A 14,394-nucleotide genomic window follows, 5' to 3' on the forward strand; every position below is an offset into this window, starting at 1 on the left:
TCTCTGAATGGTGTTGAGTGTTAGATAAACTCTTCAGGCTATTAAATCCACTTATATGGAATGGTGTTGTTTCTAAGTACTGCCCACAGATAATTGGATGTTTTGTGTTGAACAGCCATGAGAGATAATTGGATATTCTTCCTCTCTGTCCAGGTATTGGACTGGATTGAAAACCATGGGGAAGCCTTCCTTAGTAAACACACTGGAGTGGGAAAATCCCTTCATCGGGCACGAGCTCTTCAGAAAAGACATGACGATTTTGAAGAAGTAGCACAGGTAAGCGAGTGACAGATCTAAGCATATTGCTTTGACAGAGGATACCATTGTACTGATTTATTGTGTTGTTTCCAGGACTCTGAAGTGCTCTGAGGTTTCTTTTCAAACATGTGAAATAAACTGTTTTGTTGGGATCTTGGGGTGAAAACCTATAATGTTTGCAGGGTGAGTGCTCACTGAAAAGAGATGGAGGAAACTTCAAAGTACAGTGCCAGGAGAGTCGAAATTTAGATTAGTGTTCAGTCTTTTTCCTTTTCCTTTTCTTTTTCTGTGAGGGGATGGTAGATGCAGTAAAGTGGGTGGCAGCAGAGCAACTACAGGTTTTCTTGGATTATACACCCTATCTCAGTCCTTTCCATGCAGGATTCTTGCCTGATTATGGCTGGAAGCAACTTTCACAGCCTTGGTAAATGATTTGTACCTAGAGGCTGAATGGGGAAATGCTGTGGATCAGAAACATTTAAGATTCCACATTGTTATCTTGCATCATTTGGCTTGTTGGATGGGGATCTCAAGGCTGGCTCTCCAGTGATTTAGTTCATCCTGCCTGTTCATACTTAGGAAGACTAGGAGAGCCCAATGGGAGTTAAATCTATATCTATCTATCTATATATATATATATATATATATATATATATATATATATGTTCCCATTGTGTGCGCGGCGGACACCGATGTTCTCCGTAACCGCTGCACCAAACAGCATCAAATTAGGACAAAGCTTAACTTGACCATCAAGGAAGGATCCGGCATCATAAAAATTCAAAAAACCCACACCTGTCATGCCTAAAATATAGAATAAAGGCAAAAAGTGGCGCGCCTATTATACCTCACCAGCAAAAGGAATGAAGACTCCAACGGCATCCAAAAGAAAGGCGGATCGCCCGTCAACATCATCAGACCTGGCCAGAGCAACAATGCCCTGTCCACCATTTTATAACTGCCATTTGTAAGCACCTGAGGACTTTCACAAAAGCACATCAAAGGAATTACAATTGTTATACCTTTTTATAACTAAGGCAAAATAGAAAAATAGTACACATCCAATCATCATACTAGCCCTCTCTAACTCTAGGTTCTATAAGCTGCAATAACCACAAAAACTGCCTCTCCTGCTGTTTCTCGGTGTGGCTTCTCCTTGGGCATCCAGCTCATTCAATCAACATGGTGCTATCCCATTCTCCAGAAGACATTAGGTTAGCCTCCAGTACGATGGCTTCAAATTACTTCACAGTAAGGCTTTTCATTCTCACAGTTACCAGTATGTACCTTTGAAAGTCAATTTAGCAGAGATAATAATCTGAAGGATCTTAATAGTCTATTGTTCTTACTGCCATATTCTTGAGACTAAAAGATGCCATACCATCTCTTGATTTCTTCCATTGGCTTCTGTTTATACATTCAATCTTATTGTCATGATTAATTCATCTCTTCCTTGGCATTTACAGCCAGTGGATAGAAGTATGTCTCTTCTTAATTGATATTTCCCATAACATACATATTGAATTCCTTTGGGCTACTTTTTTATTACTTAAGCCTCCTTAAACCCACCCCCACCCATCATCTGACTGCTTATTGCTGAAGTTCCAGAGAGTGTAGAGGTGTTCTGGTCAGAAGAATAGCTAGTCAAGAAATAAGGGTTCACTCTGTATTGGGTGAGATAGCACACCATAATTTTGTCTGTACCACATTTGTGATAGAAACAACAGCAAAACAACCTATTATTTGTATCAGTATTTGGAAAAATGGTTTCATTTGAGAAAGTAAGAGAACACAGGAAGCCACCAGTCTTGGGAAGAGGGAAAGAAACCTTCAGGTGCACAAGCGACAAGCTTTTATTGGGCCCAATGCATTTTAAACTGAGCTCTTTCTTTAGGGCACTATGAATATAAATAATATGAACCCGAAGAAAAGAATGGGCATATTCCTCTTGAGTATGCTCCATTATAAATGGAACATATGGCTGATTTTCAGAGTGCTATGTGACTCTTTCATGTTCAGAATGTGAGATGTTTGGCTTTTGGAAGTGAATAGGAATATCCATGCACAGTAAAGGGGTTTGTTTGTTTGTTGCATATGCCCTAACCCATTATATATGTGCAAAAAAACATTTTTACTGCACATCCACATCTCTCTTTGCTAAGTTTTCATACTAGCCAACATCTTATTCATCTGCCAAGAGAGTCCATTTTTCCCAGCCTCAATGAAACTTTGTGTACTTTTTACATCTCATTCTGTTATTTCCTTCTAGCTAGCCTCACTGTCACTACAAACATAATACCTCCTTCAGAAATCTATAAATCCCAGTCTTGTTTTTTTTAGGGAATCCTGTTACAAATTTATTTTAATGCAGAATGTTAGGTCCCCTGATGGGAATTCATGAAAGCTTGATCAGAAGTAGGAAACAGGGTTAGATATACAAGTGGAGCATTTTTGTTTTGGAAACTGATAATAGTGCTTTGACATTACTGTTTGAAAACTTGTATATAAGGTTATGTAAGAGAAAGTTTTAAAGGAACTGTAGAGAAGGGCAGAGAAACATCCTCCTGTCTCTCTTGTCCTCTTGCTTCATGTGGATAGGAACTGAACATCATGGCAGGGAAGCAATGGGAACAGAAGGGCTTTCCTGCTATTCTGCTCAATATCAAAGACTGCTTATGCCAAGCCAGAGAGAACCAGGAGGTCTCCCTGTCCCTTCTTTCTACATGTGAGGATGCCAAGCCAGAATTGTAAATTTTAAAAATCGTATTCTATTTTTAAAATACAGGTAGGTGACAAATATCCTGGATAAAGGAAAGAGAGTTTCATAGTTTAGGGTTCGTAATATTTTGCTCTATCAATCCAGAATGTCAATTACTATTTCAGAACATGGCTCTTCCCACTATTGACCATATCCCCCTACTGACTTCAATAGCAGCTTGACCTGTGCCTTGTCTCTGGATAGATTTACAGAATTTACACCAGAACCTTCTTACTAATTTATGGGGAATGTCTGAAATGTGACCGCTGAATGCTATGTGACACTCTGGGACATATATAGCTTGAAACCAGGAAACTCCCACATTGTATCAAAGGTTAAAGGTTTATGAAAGTAATACTCATTGCTTTGGAAAAGTATGATAGCAAAGTGCAGAGGCCAGACATTTGTCAAACCTAGGATTCCTTTGAAGAATTGTATCTTGTGTTGGATATAATTTATTATGTGGTTTGGGAAGGAATTTCTATGTTATCCACTGGTTGCTGGATGATAGTCACTTGTTTTGTTCATTAGTTTGCATGACTAGTATAATATGGGAGCCACATGACCATGGGCTCCTTCCATGAAAAGAAAAGAAAAATACATCTTCCACCTTGTGGAAAATGAAATTTCAACTGGAATTTGGTGGCCAGATTGCTCAGTGAGGCAGGGCAATTTGGTTTCCAGGCCTGATTCAAAGTGCTCTTTTTGACCTATAAAGCCTTAAACAGCTCAGGACCGCAATGCCTCAAGGAGTGCCTCTCCCAAAATGAACCAACTCTGACCCTGAGGCTCTTTTTGTGTACGCCCTCAGTGAGAAGTCCGGAAGGCAGCAGCACAAAAATGTGCCTTTTCTTTGGTGGCTCCATTTGTGGAATTCTCTCCCTAGGGAGACTTGCCTGGTGCCTTCATTACAAATCTTCAGGTGCTAGGCAAAAACGTTTCTCTATAACCAGACCTTTGGCTGAGTAAACAATCTATGGCCTTTTAAGTGTGTTTGTGGGAGGCAATTCTTGTTTGGTTTTTTTGTTTTGTTTGTTATGTATTTTGTATTCTTATTTTGTATGTTTGTTATGAACCATGATGTGATATTCAGTTGAAGGGTGGCATACAGATCTCATTATTAATAATAATATGTCTATTTAGGATTGGAAATATAAATAAATTGTGTACCTCTTTATCAGAAAAATAATGCTGTTGCAAAGTGGATAAGGGATGGTGATTAGAATTTGCATTTTTGGTCCTGCAGATGGCACTGTCCCTGCATCTATATGACAAAAGTCTCACCCAGTAGCCTCCTTTTAAAACCAACTTAGGAAAGCATTATTTGAATAGTAACAGGTATCTGCTAGAAAAGTGCAGTATATTCCTTCAGACATTTCTATCCTTGTCTAGACAGCTTGTTAATTTTCTTGTTAGAAGAGGTTAAAAGCTATCTACTTCATACTTCCAGAACCCAGCTCATTTTTTAATACCACTTTTCTCCCTTTCCCCCCATAATGCATGAAATTAATTACACATTGGATGGATGGATGCATGAGGGTATTTACACAAATTCAGCAAATTAAAATTATTTAAACCCTGTGCATATACTTGAACAGGAAATGCAACAAGATTTTGCTAAACCTATGAGGCACTAAAAATTAAAATGAAATGAAATTTGACATGTGCTGATGATATGGGCAGAGCCTTTCAGTTGTTCTTAATGAGGGAATTGAAGACTGTACAAATTCAAGAAAGTGCAGTTTCATATAATCATAGAATCATAGAGTTGGAAGAGACCACAAGGGCCATCCAGTGCAACCCCCTGCCAAGCAGGAAACACCATCAAAGCATTGATTGAAAGTTTGACGCTTTCCTTACATTTCATAAATATTGTAATGGGGGGCGGGGCGCGAAGACTCTGCCATGAAAATGGTCACAGGTGTATTAACTCAGTGATAGAGCCTCTGCTTTGCCTGTAGAAGGCCCCAGACTCAGTCCCCAGAATCGTCAGGTAAGGCTGGGAGACATCCCTGTCTGAAACCCCAGCCAGTCAGTGTAGGCAGTGCTGAGCTACATGGACCAATGTTCTGACCCAGTATAAGGCAGCTTCCTTTGCTTCTAAAAAAAAGCATGTTTGAATATAAAATAGGAAACTGAAATCCCTACTCCCATTTGTACACATGCATTTCGCAAATCATTCCATTTTAATTTAGCAAAAATGACAACCATGCAATGCCTTTATGAAGCACTCTTATTATTTTTCATTCTGAACTGATTTTTTTCTTCCTGTAGTCCTTATACACAAATTCTATTCTGATTAGTGTCAACATCAACAACAAAATACATTCTTGTTGGGGTGGGGGGTTGTGTTACTTTGGGTTTGTTTATAAACAGGACAAGTCCTTAATTGACCCCCCTCCTGTTAACTAATTCCCACACACTTTGTATCCATTAGCAGTACATAGTACAACAACATTCAGTTCTGTGACAAACTTAATCACATTATTTCAGTTAACATCTGCATGCTCTTTCATCTAATTTCACAGACTGATATGCATAAGATGAGTATAGCAGAGAAGAACACCCACCAGATGTGCACAATGTAACCCCATCCTCACTGCTTTCCTGTCTTTTCTTACACATTACCTTTAGCCTATGCTCCTCCATCATTGAAAAATGATAAGAGGCTTCCCTCAAGGCTCCCTGAGCCTTCCAGAATGGAAGGGGAAAGGCAAATGCTCCGCAAGAGTCTCAGTGTATCATTCCTTCTCCAGAAGGTGTGAAGGGATGCAGGGGTGGGGAGCTCATTCATGCTTGGAAAGGCTCCTTTGATGAGAAGCTTAATCATGGTCCATTGCTCAGTATTCTTTATAACAAAGCGGGGGGGGGGGGGTGGAAAGATCTGCTCAGGTGGTTTGCAGACCTTCAAACATTACAACTGTGCTGTCAGATATATCAGTGAAAAAGCAGCTCCAACAGGAAGGCTGTAGAATCTTAAGGACACTGCAGACAACTTCTGACTTATTTTTCAAGGACACGTTCAAACTCTTCTAAGGAATTCCTGGGATTCCTAGCCGAGTCTTGGATTTTGTTGTTTACCAAGAAAATACATGTCAACTTTATTGGGCAAGAAGTCTTGCTCCTTTCCCCCTCCTTGGGATAGATATTTATCTGTGTTTGGCTTGAAGCACCACCACCCTGATTCCCTGATTGAGTAAGGGTAGCATTTGTATGTATATTTGTATTGGAAGACAACACTTTGTATTTGGTAATTATTTGGTAATCATTTTTTTAAAAAAATACAGTATATAAATATATATATATATGAAGGAACACTTCTGATTGGTAGAACATACCCTTCCAGCTTTGCTTGGCTTTGAAGACTGGACTAGGTGCAAGTAGGTTGGAACAGAGATTGTACCTACTGAGTCACACTACTGAAATGTGGTGGGTTGAAGCCTCCTGCCTTTTTGTCACCTGGTTCAATGCTCTTGCCTTGCCACTGGAGGTATGAGACTAAGCCCTACCATGTTACTATGTAGTTGTTTGACTCAATACAGTGTCCTGGCCTTGTTTGGCTTGAAAACAAACATAGCTGGGAACTGAGGAAGATTATGCCACACCAAACTACTACTACTACTACTACTACTACTACTACTATTATTATTATTCAATAATTATTATAATTATTATAAATTCAATAATAATAATTGAATTTATATACCGCCCTATACTCAGAGGTCTCAGGGCAGTTCACAGAATAGAATCAAAATACAAAACCGCTGCATTTTAAAAGGGCATAGGATGCCAATCAAATCAACCAAAGGCCTGGTTAAAAAGGAATGTTTTTGCCCGGCGCCTAAAGGGGTATAATCAAGGCACCAGGCAAACTTCCCTGGAGAGTATTCCACAGATGGGGAGCCACTGCAGAGAAGGCCTGTTTTTGTGTTGCCATGCTCTGGACCTCTCCGGAGGCAGCGGAGAGCAGGCTGAGGTGGAGGGAGGGACCCCTGATGTTGAAAGTACCCAGCACTGCCAGAGAAGCCCTGAGACTTCCTGTGGGAGCGATAGGCAGGGAGGGAGTTCCGTGGCGGAAGGGCAGTCAGATGTTGCAGGGTCCTGACACCAACTCTGCAGTTCAGGACGGAGGGGAAATTGGTAGTTCCGTCGCCCCAATTACATAGGGGGCTCAAACGGAAAGAGGAAAGGAGGAGACTTGGGGTCCCCAGGTTGTTTTGTTGGACGCGCTCTCGCAAAGCACCACTTCTGGAATCTAAGAGTGACTAAGATGGTCACGGAATTTGAGCTCTGGCTTGTACATATCTGTATAATAAACTGATGTAAATATACAGATAATAATAATAATAATAATAATATTTATTATTTGTACCCCGCCCATCTCGCTGGATTTCCCCAGCCACTCTGGGCGGCTTCCAACAGAAACCAAATACAACAATATCAAACATTAAAAACTTCCCTAAAAAGGGCTGCCTTCAGGTTTTTTCTGAATGTCAGGTAGTTGTTTATTTCCCTGACCTGTGATGGGAGGGCGTTCCACAGGGCGGGCGCCACTACCGAGAAGGCCCTCTGCCTGGTTCCCTGTAGTTTTGCTTCTCGCAGTGAGGGAACAGACAGAAGGCCCTCGGCGCTGGATCTCAGTGTCCGGGCTGAATGATGGGGGTGGAGACGCTCCTTCAGGTATACAGGACCGAGGCCGTTTAGGGCTTTAAAGGTCAGCACCAACACTTTGAATTGTGCTCGGAAACGTACTGGGAGCCAATGCAGATCTCTCAGGACTGGTGTTATGTGGTCTCGGCGGCCACTCCCAGTCACCAGTCTAGCTGCCGCATTTTGGATTAATTGCAGTTTCCGGGTCACCTTCAAAGGCAGCCCCACATAGAGCGCATTGCAGTAGTCCAAGCGGGAGATAACCAGAGCATGCACCACTTTGGTGAGACAGTCCGCGGGCAGGTAGGGTCTCAGCCTGCGTACCAGGTGGAGCTGGTAGACAGCTGCCCTGGATACAGAATTAACCTGCGCTTCCATGGACAGCTGTGAGTCCAAAATGACTCCCAGGCTGCGCACCTGGTCCTTCAGGGGCACAGTTACCCCATTCAGGACCAGGGAATCCTCCACACCTGCCCTCCTCCTGTCCCCCAAGAACAGTACTTCTGTCTTGTCAGGATTCAACCTCAATCTGTTAGCCGCCATCCATCCTCCAACCGCCTCCAGGCACTCACACAGGACCTTCACGGCCTTCACTGGTTCTGATTTGAAAGAGAGGTAGAGCTGGGTATCATCCGCATACTGATGAACACCCAGCCCAAACCCCCTGATGATCTCTCCCAGCGGCTTCATATAGATATTAAAAAGCATGGGGGAGAGGACAGAACCCTGAGGCACCCCACAAGTGAGAGCCCAGGGGTCTGAACACTCATCCCCCACCACCACTTTCTGAACACGGCCCAGGAGGAAGGAGCGGAACCACTGTATAACAGTGCCTCCAGCTCCCAACCCCTCTAGCCGGTCTAGAAGGATGTTATGGTCGATGGTGTCAAAGGCCGCTGAGAGATCCAGCAGAACTAGGAAACAGCTCTCACCTTTGTCCCTAGCCCGCCGGAGATCATCGACCAGCGCGACCAAGGCGGTTTCAGTCCCATGGTGAGGCCTGAATCCCGATTGGAAGGGATCCAAATGGTCCGCTTCTTCCAGGCGTGCCTGGAGTTGTTCAGCAACCACCCTCTCAATCACCTTGCCCAAGAATGGTAGATTTGAGACTGGGCGATAGTTGGCCATATTGGCCGGGTCTAAAGATGTTTTTTTAAGAAGCGGTTTAATGACCGCCTCTTTCAGCGGGGCTGGGAAGGCTCCCTCACAGAGGGAAGCATTCACCACCCCGCGCAGCCCATCGCCCAGCCCCTCCCGGCTAGCTTTTATAAGCCAGGATGGGCAAGGATCAAGGAGACAGGTGGTTGGTTTCACTCGTCCAAGCAGCCTGTCCACATCCTCGGAGGTAACAGACTGAAATTGATCCCACGCAACTGGACTAGACAGGACTCTGGCACTCTCCCGCCCTGGCCCTGCTCCCACGGTGGAGTCTATCTCTTTCCGAATCTGAGCGATTTTATCTGCAAAAAACTTTGCAAACGCATTGCAGGAGATCTTGGGGTCCCTACCAGGCCCCGATGACGAAGGTGGCTCCGATAGATTCCGAACCACCTGAAAGAGTCTCCTGCTGCTATTTTCCGCAGATGCAATAGAGGCGGTGAAGAAAGTCTTCTTCGCCGTCGCTATCGCCACTTGGTAGGCTCGACGTTGAGCTCTAACCTGTGTTCGGTTGGATTCAGAATGGGTTTTCTGCCACCGGCGCTCTAGCCGTCTCAACGATTGTTTCATCGCCCTCAGCTCCGGGGAAAACCACGGGGCTGTCCGGGCTCCATGCAACCGGAGAGGGCGCTTCGGAGCCAAACAGTCAATAGCCCTGGTTAGCTCCACATTCCAGCGGGCCACCAGGGAATCGGCTGAAAGGCCATCAACATGGGATAAAGTATCCCCTACCACTCTCTGGAAACCATTTGGATCCATTAAGTGGCGGGGGCGGACCATCCGAATTGGTCCCACCTCCCTGCAGAGGGGAAGGGTTGCGGAGAAGTCCAGTTGTACCAGGAAGTGATCTGACCATGGCACTTCTTTAGTTTCACTTTTTTTTAATGTCAGATCACCAACATCCATAGAGGTGAATACCAGGTCTAAGGCATGTCCTCGGCTATGAGTTGGACCAGACTTATTCAGGGACAGCCCCATGGAGGCGATGCTTTCCACGAAGTCCCGAGCGGCCCCTTGTAAGGTCGTGTCGGCATGGATGTTAAAATCCCCTAGGACGACCAAACTAGGTGACTCCAGGAGAACATCCGCCACGACCTGAAGCAGCTCGGGCAGGGAATCCTTGGTGCAGCGGGGAGGTCGGTACACCAAAAGGAATCCTGTACTGCCCCTATTGCCCAACTTCCAGAACATGCACTCAGAGAACTGGGTCTTCCCAATAGGACGCCTGGTGCAAACTAATGACTTCCTAAAAATCACTGCAACCCCCCCTCCCCGCCCAGATGGCCTGGGTTGCTGTGCGTAAGAGAAACCTGGTGGACAAGCAGCGGCAAGGACAGGCCCATCCGCTTCATCCAACCAAGTCTCTGTTACACATGCCAGGTCAAGTCCACCATCCACAATCAAGTCGTGGATGGCAGTGGTTTTATTCAACATTGACCTGGCATTGCACAGCAGCATCTTCAGGTCATGTGGGTATCCCTTGCTGAATCCAGTATCCGTCCGGTCAGGACCAGACCCGGAGGCAGGAATAGTCCTCAGACAACGACTAAACCTGCCTCCTCGGCAATGACATGGTCTGGTCTTAGCGTAACTCCTCCTCCTGCCCGTGATCACTGAGATCGGTTGTCCCAGTGCATCCCACCCTGTGGAACCTGCCCCAGCCATTTTGTTGGCCGGGACCCCCTCCCAGGCAGCCCTGACCCCACCCCTTAAGAACAAAATTAAACCTATATAAAAACAGAAAACAAAACACAACAATATCCTGAGTCAACGCCTTTTACTCGTGAGGAGCACCACTGGACCCTTACAAGGAGGAGGTACATGAAGGAGGGCCTCAGAAGAGGATCTCAGGGTCCGGGTAGGTTTATATGGAAAGAGGTGGTACAATCTCTGTTCCAACCTACTGCACAGTGATCTAGCAGGACTCAGACTTCTTCCTTCATCTTTGGTGCTCAAATTCCACTTATTGAAAATAAACTCTCTTTTTTACCCTGTGTGATAAGCATCAATTGCTAATGAATAAAAAACATGAAACATATTAATTGACATGGTAATCTGTTCAGTCAAACAAATGCCACTGACTTTTTAGCCTGTGGTGGCTTTTCTTCCTGTGACCTTTTGAAAAATAGTATTTGCCATTTCTTTTTCTTAGTAGTGAAGAAACCAATTTATGCCCTCTTGTTCTTTCACACATAATATAATTACATATGTGTACATTTGTAAGCCTGCCATTATGCAGTCTGTAGGAGGTTTTCTGGTTTCTGAGATGGCATATTTTATCAGTTTCAAAAGATTATTATTTATTGCTTATCACAGAGAAGTTATTAAGCTAATTGAAATGGAAAACTGGTTTTGCCTTTGCTTGAGTTGGTGCAAAGCAAGATACAGCTATTTAAGATATTTGGTTATTTCTGGTATTTATACCCCATCTTTCCATAAAATACATAATCAAGGCAACTTACAAAAACCATCACTTCATAAATGTCGTCAAATACAATAAAATAATTTGTATACCACCCTTCTTCGGAAGATCACAGGGCAGTTCACAACATAATAATACAAAATGAGAACACAAAATACAGAATGAAACAAAAACAAACCAATAAGTCCTTCCTACACAAGCACATTTAAAAGGCCATAGAATGTTTAATCAGCCAAAAGCTGATTACTGTCTGCCTAATATTACTAACGTCTTTGAAAAATGGCAGCAGTTTAAAATTATTTTAAGAGCATGCAACGAAGCTCCACTGGGTAATGAAGCCTTAGGCAAACCACCTTAAAAACATATTATGTTACTATGGCCTTTCGGGGCTAATTAACATCTGTAAGTTGGAGATTTTTCTTAAACTAGCTGAATTTACTTTTATTTTACTATATGATACACTGGTCTGATATACTGGTCCATGGGACATACTGGGGCATGTGTGATAGGAGAGGGAGGGGAGCTTCCATTGCAGAATTCAAAGTCCTTGTGCAAAAGGAATTACTTCCCTGGGTGCAACCATTAGTGATTTTATTATTGGATTTTATGGATTTATATTGTATACAACTGTAAACAACTTTGACAGGCATTTTTGCCTTAAAAATAGTCTAATCTATTAAGTAAAATATTTATTTATTTTTAAAAAAAAACAGTAGGAAAGCTGTTCCAAATTCTGAGAGCCACTACTGAGAAGTGATGTCTTGTGCCTACCCTGCCACACATTTGACAGTGGAGCGGGTTAAAAAATAGCAAGCCAAAGAATTTGTTGGTATTTTTTTTAAGAAATGCAAAATAAGTATTTTTAAATATTAAATTACTTTTAAATAAGTAATTTTAAATATTTTGAATTCCACAGAGAGCTTTGTTTATGCAGACTGGCTTATTTTGTTCAGCGTCAGGTAATACTCTACAACACAGTAGGAACTTTCATTTTGAGCTCTCCTGACATTGTAGAGCAGTGGTGGGGAACTTGTTGCTCTCCAAAAGTTTCTGGAATTCAGCTTCCATAATCCCTGACCATTGGCAATGTTGACAAGGGCTGATGGGAGTTAGAGTCCAGCAGTATCTGGAGGGCCACACGTTCCCTAGCCACGTTGTAGATAATGGGGTGTCCCTTCTTTACGTGTAGTTCCACATGGATGTCAGAGCCCCTGTGAGTGCACTGAAGCAGCTTAATCAGAAACAATCCACACACTCAGGTAAGGGAGTTGTTAAATAAATAGATATGTTTGTAAATTAGGCCAAAATCTCACAGATTGATTGCTTTTGTCAAAACACAAAAATAAGGGAGTGGGCACATTTTTTTAAGAAGTAATGTTTCCAGTTCACTACATTTACATGTTGCAACATGCTAGCCATCAGTGCTCCTTCTTAAACAAATGCATTGTGAAATATCTCCTGGGAGACCATGTCTGCTTCCGAAGTAGTTAACTATCTGAATTGCTTCTTACCCTACGTCATATTTGAAAGATTCCAGGGATCATGGAAATAAGTGAATGCTGAGCCTTTTTAATCTGTCAAACAGGCTAGCTCTGGAGAGGTTATGCGTTTCAAATGAGAAACTATTTCATGCCTATTTGGAGATTACTCTATGTGGCTTTTTGCTAGCTCCTCTTGCAGACAGCATCACGTGGAATAACTGCTGTCATTTTAAGATGCTGGTTTCTATTCCTGCATTTCGGAAGTGTAAATACTCATGCTAGAGCTTCAGTTGCCACATTTGTGTGACTTGCACTCTGTTTCTTGCTCTGTTTCCTGGTAGAATACCTATACTAATGCAGACAAGCTACTGGAAGCAGCAGAGCAGTTGGCTCAAACTGGAGAGTGTGACCCTGAAGAGATCTACAAGGCAGCACGGCATCTGGAAGTGCGGATTCAGGACTTTGTCAGAAGAGTGGAGCAGAGGAAGCTTCTTTTGGACATGTCTGTATCCTTCCACACTCATACCAAAGAGGTAAGATGCTTACAGTGTGATCAGAGCTGCATTTAGGGGAGTGCGACCAGTTTGCCCACACTGGGCGCTGAGCTGAGAGGGTGCTGCAGGGGGCGCCGCAACAATGACTTAGAACAGAAGGCAAGAGACAGGGGAGCACAGAATTTTCCCATCACACAAGTGACTGCTGATATTTGACTGATGTTGCAAAGCCTGTAACACTCAAGAAAGTTTTAAGTTGCTTAAGCCATAATAGACTGAATATGAAATGTACAGCATGAAAACTCAGAAAACATTGACAAATTGTATATCTTGCAAAAATGCTATTTTTTCCCTCTCCTCTCATTTGCTTAATGTAAATCCAAGAAAAAGTGTTGTTGTTGTTGTTGTTGTTGTTGTTGTTGTTGTTGTTGTTGTTAATTCGATTTATATAACGTCCCTTATCAAAAGAGCCCAGGGCAGTGTACAATATTAAAAACACATTACAGAAGCGATAAAATATTTTTAAAGAGATGAGATGAGAGCAAGGTGCGCCAAGTTCTTCATAATTAAATAGTAATAATGTACAATTTATACTAATTGCATTGGGGCTGGGCTCTTTTTAAAAGAATATCAGCTATAATCACAGGCATAACTGAGTAGAAGTGTTTCTTGAGGAATTTCATTATAATGAAACATCTGTTTTACTATTTCTAGTAACTTTCTAACTAAGAATTCAGATTATGATCAGAGATGGTTATACTTTTCATACTATTTAAAATGGCCCCAAAATGCATGTTCCCATGTGTTTTTCAGTTGCTTGCTCAGAACGAGACTAAATGCTGTTTTAGTTCAAGTGAAAAATGTGCAAAGATAAGACACTCTAGCAGGAGACAGAGAGGACAGGGCGTTGAAATTGGAGGCCCCTGAGGGTGCAATTAAAGCATACTTCACATTTTTCCCCTTTCAACCAAAGGCTATTCAGCAATGTGTGCCTTTGGAAGATAAGTTTTATTCTGTGAGGAGAAAGGATTAATCTGAATCATTGTTTTTCATGCACTGTAGCATCTGTGTGCCACAGCACTCTTGATCCATAAAGACACCCGCAGGAACTTTGCCAGTATTAGCTGAATTATGTACTACAAACAAGTAATTTGTAATAAGCTGCTGCAGAGT

General features: G+C 42.7%; 1 protein-coding gene across 13 annotated transcripts in view; it reads left to right on the forward strand.

Annotated features, from left to right (window-relative positions):
* KALRN (kalirin RhoGEF kinase) overlaps window positions 1-14,394 on the forward strand; it is a 494,138-nt gene that overhangs the window by 300,232 nt on the left and 179,512 nt on the right. For all 13 annotated transcript variants that reach the window (XR_004427468.1, XM_033162965.1, XM_033162941.1 and 10 more), the window contains 2 exons: window positions 154-276; window positions 13,069-13,260. Coding sequence is in view for 12 of the 13 variants with exons in the window: in XM_033162965.1 (XP_033018856.1) it covers window positions 154-276; window positions 13,069-13,260 (315 nt within the window). In the remaining variant the exon portion in view is untranslated. The remainder of the gene's footprint in view (window positions 1-153; window positions 277-13,068; window positions 13,261-14,394) is intronic.

The sequence above is a fragment of the Lacerta agilis genome, chromosome 1 (assembly GCF_009819535.1).
Source record: "Lacerta agilis isolate rLacAgi1 chromosome 1, rLacAgi1.pri, whole genome shotgun sequence".
NCBI classification, from domain to species: domain Eukaryota; kingdom Metazoa; phylum Chordata; class Lepidosauria; order Squamata; family Lacertidae; genus Lacerta; species Lacerta agilis.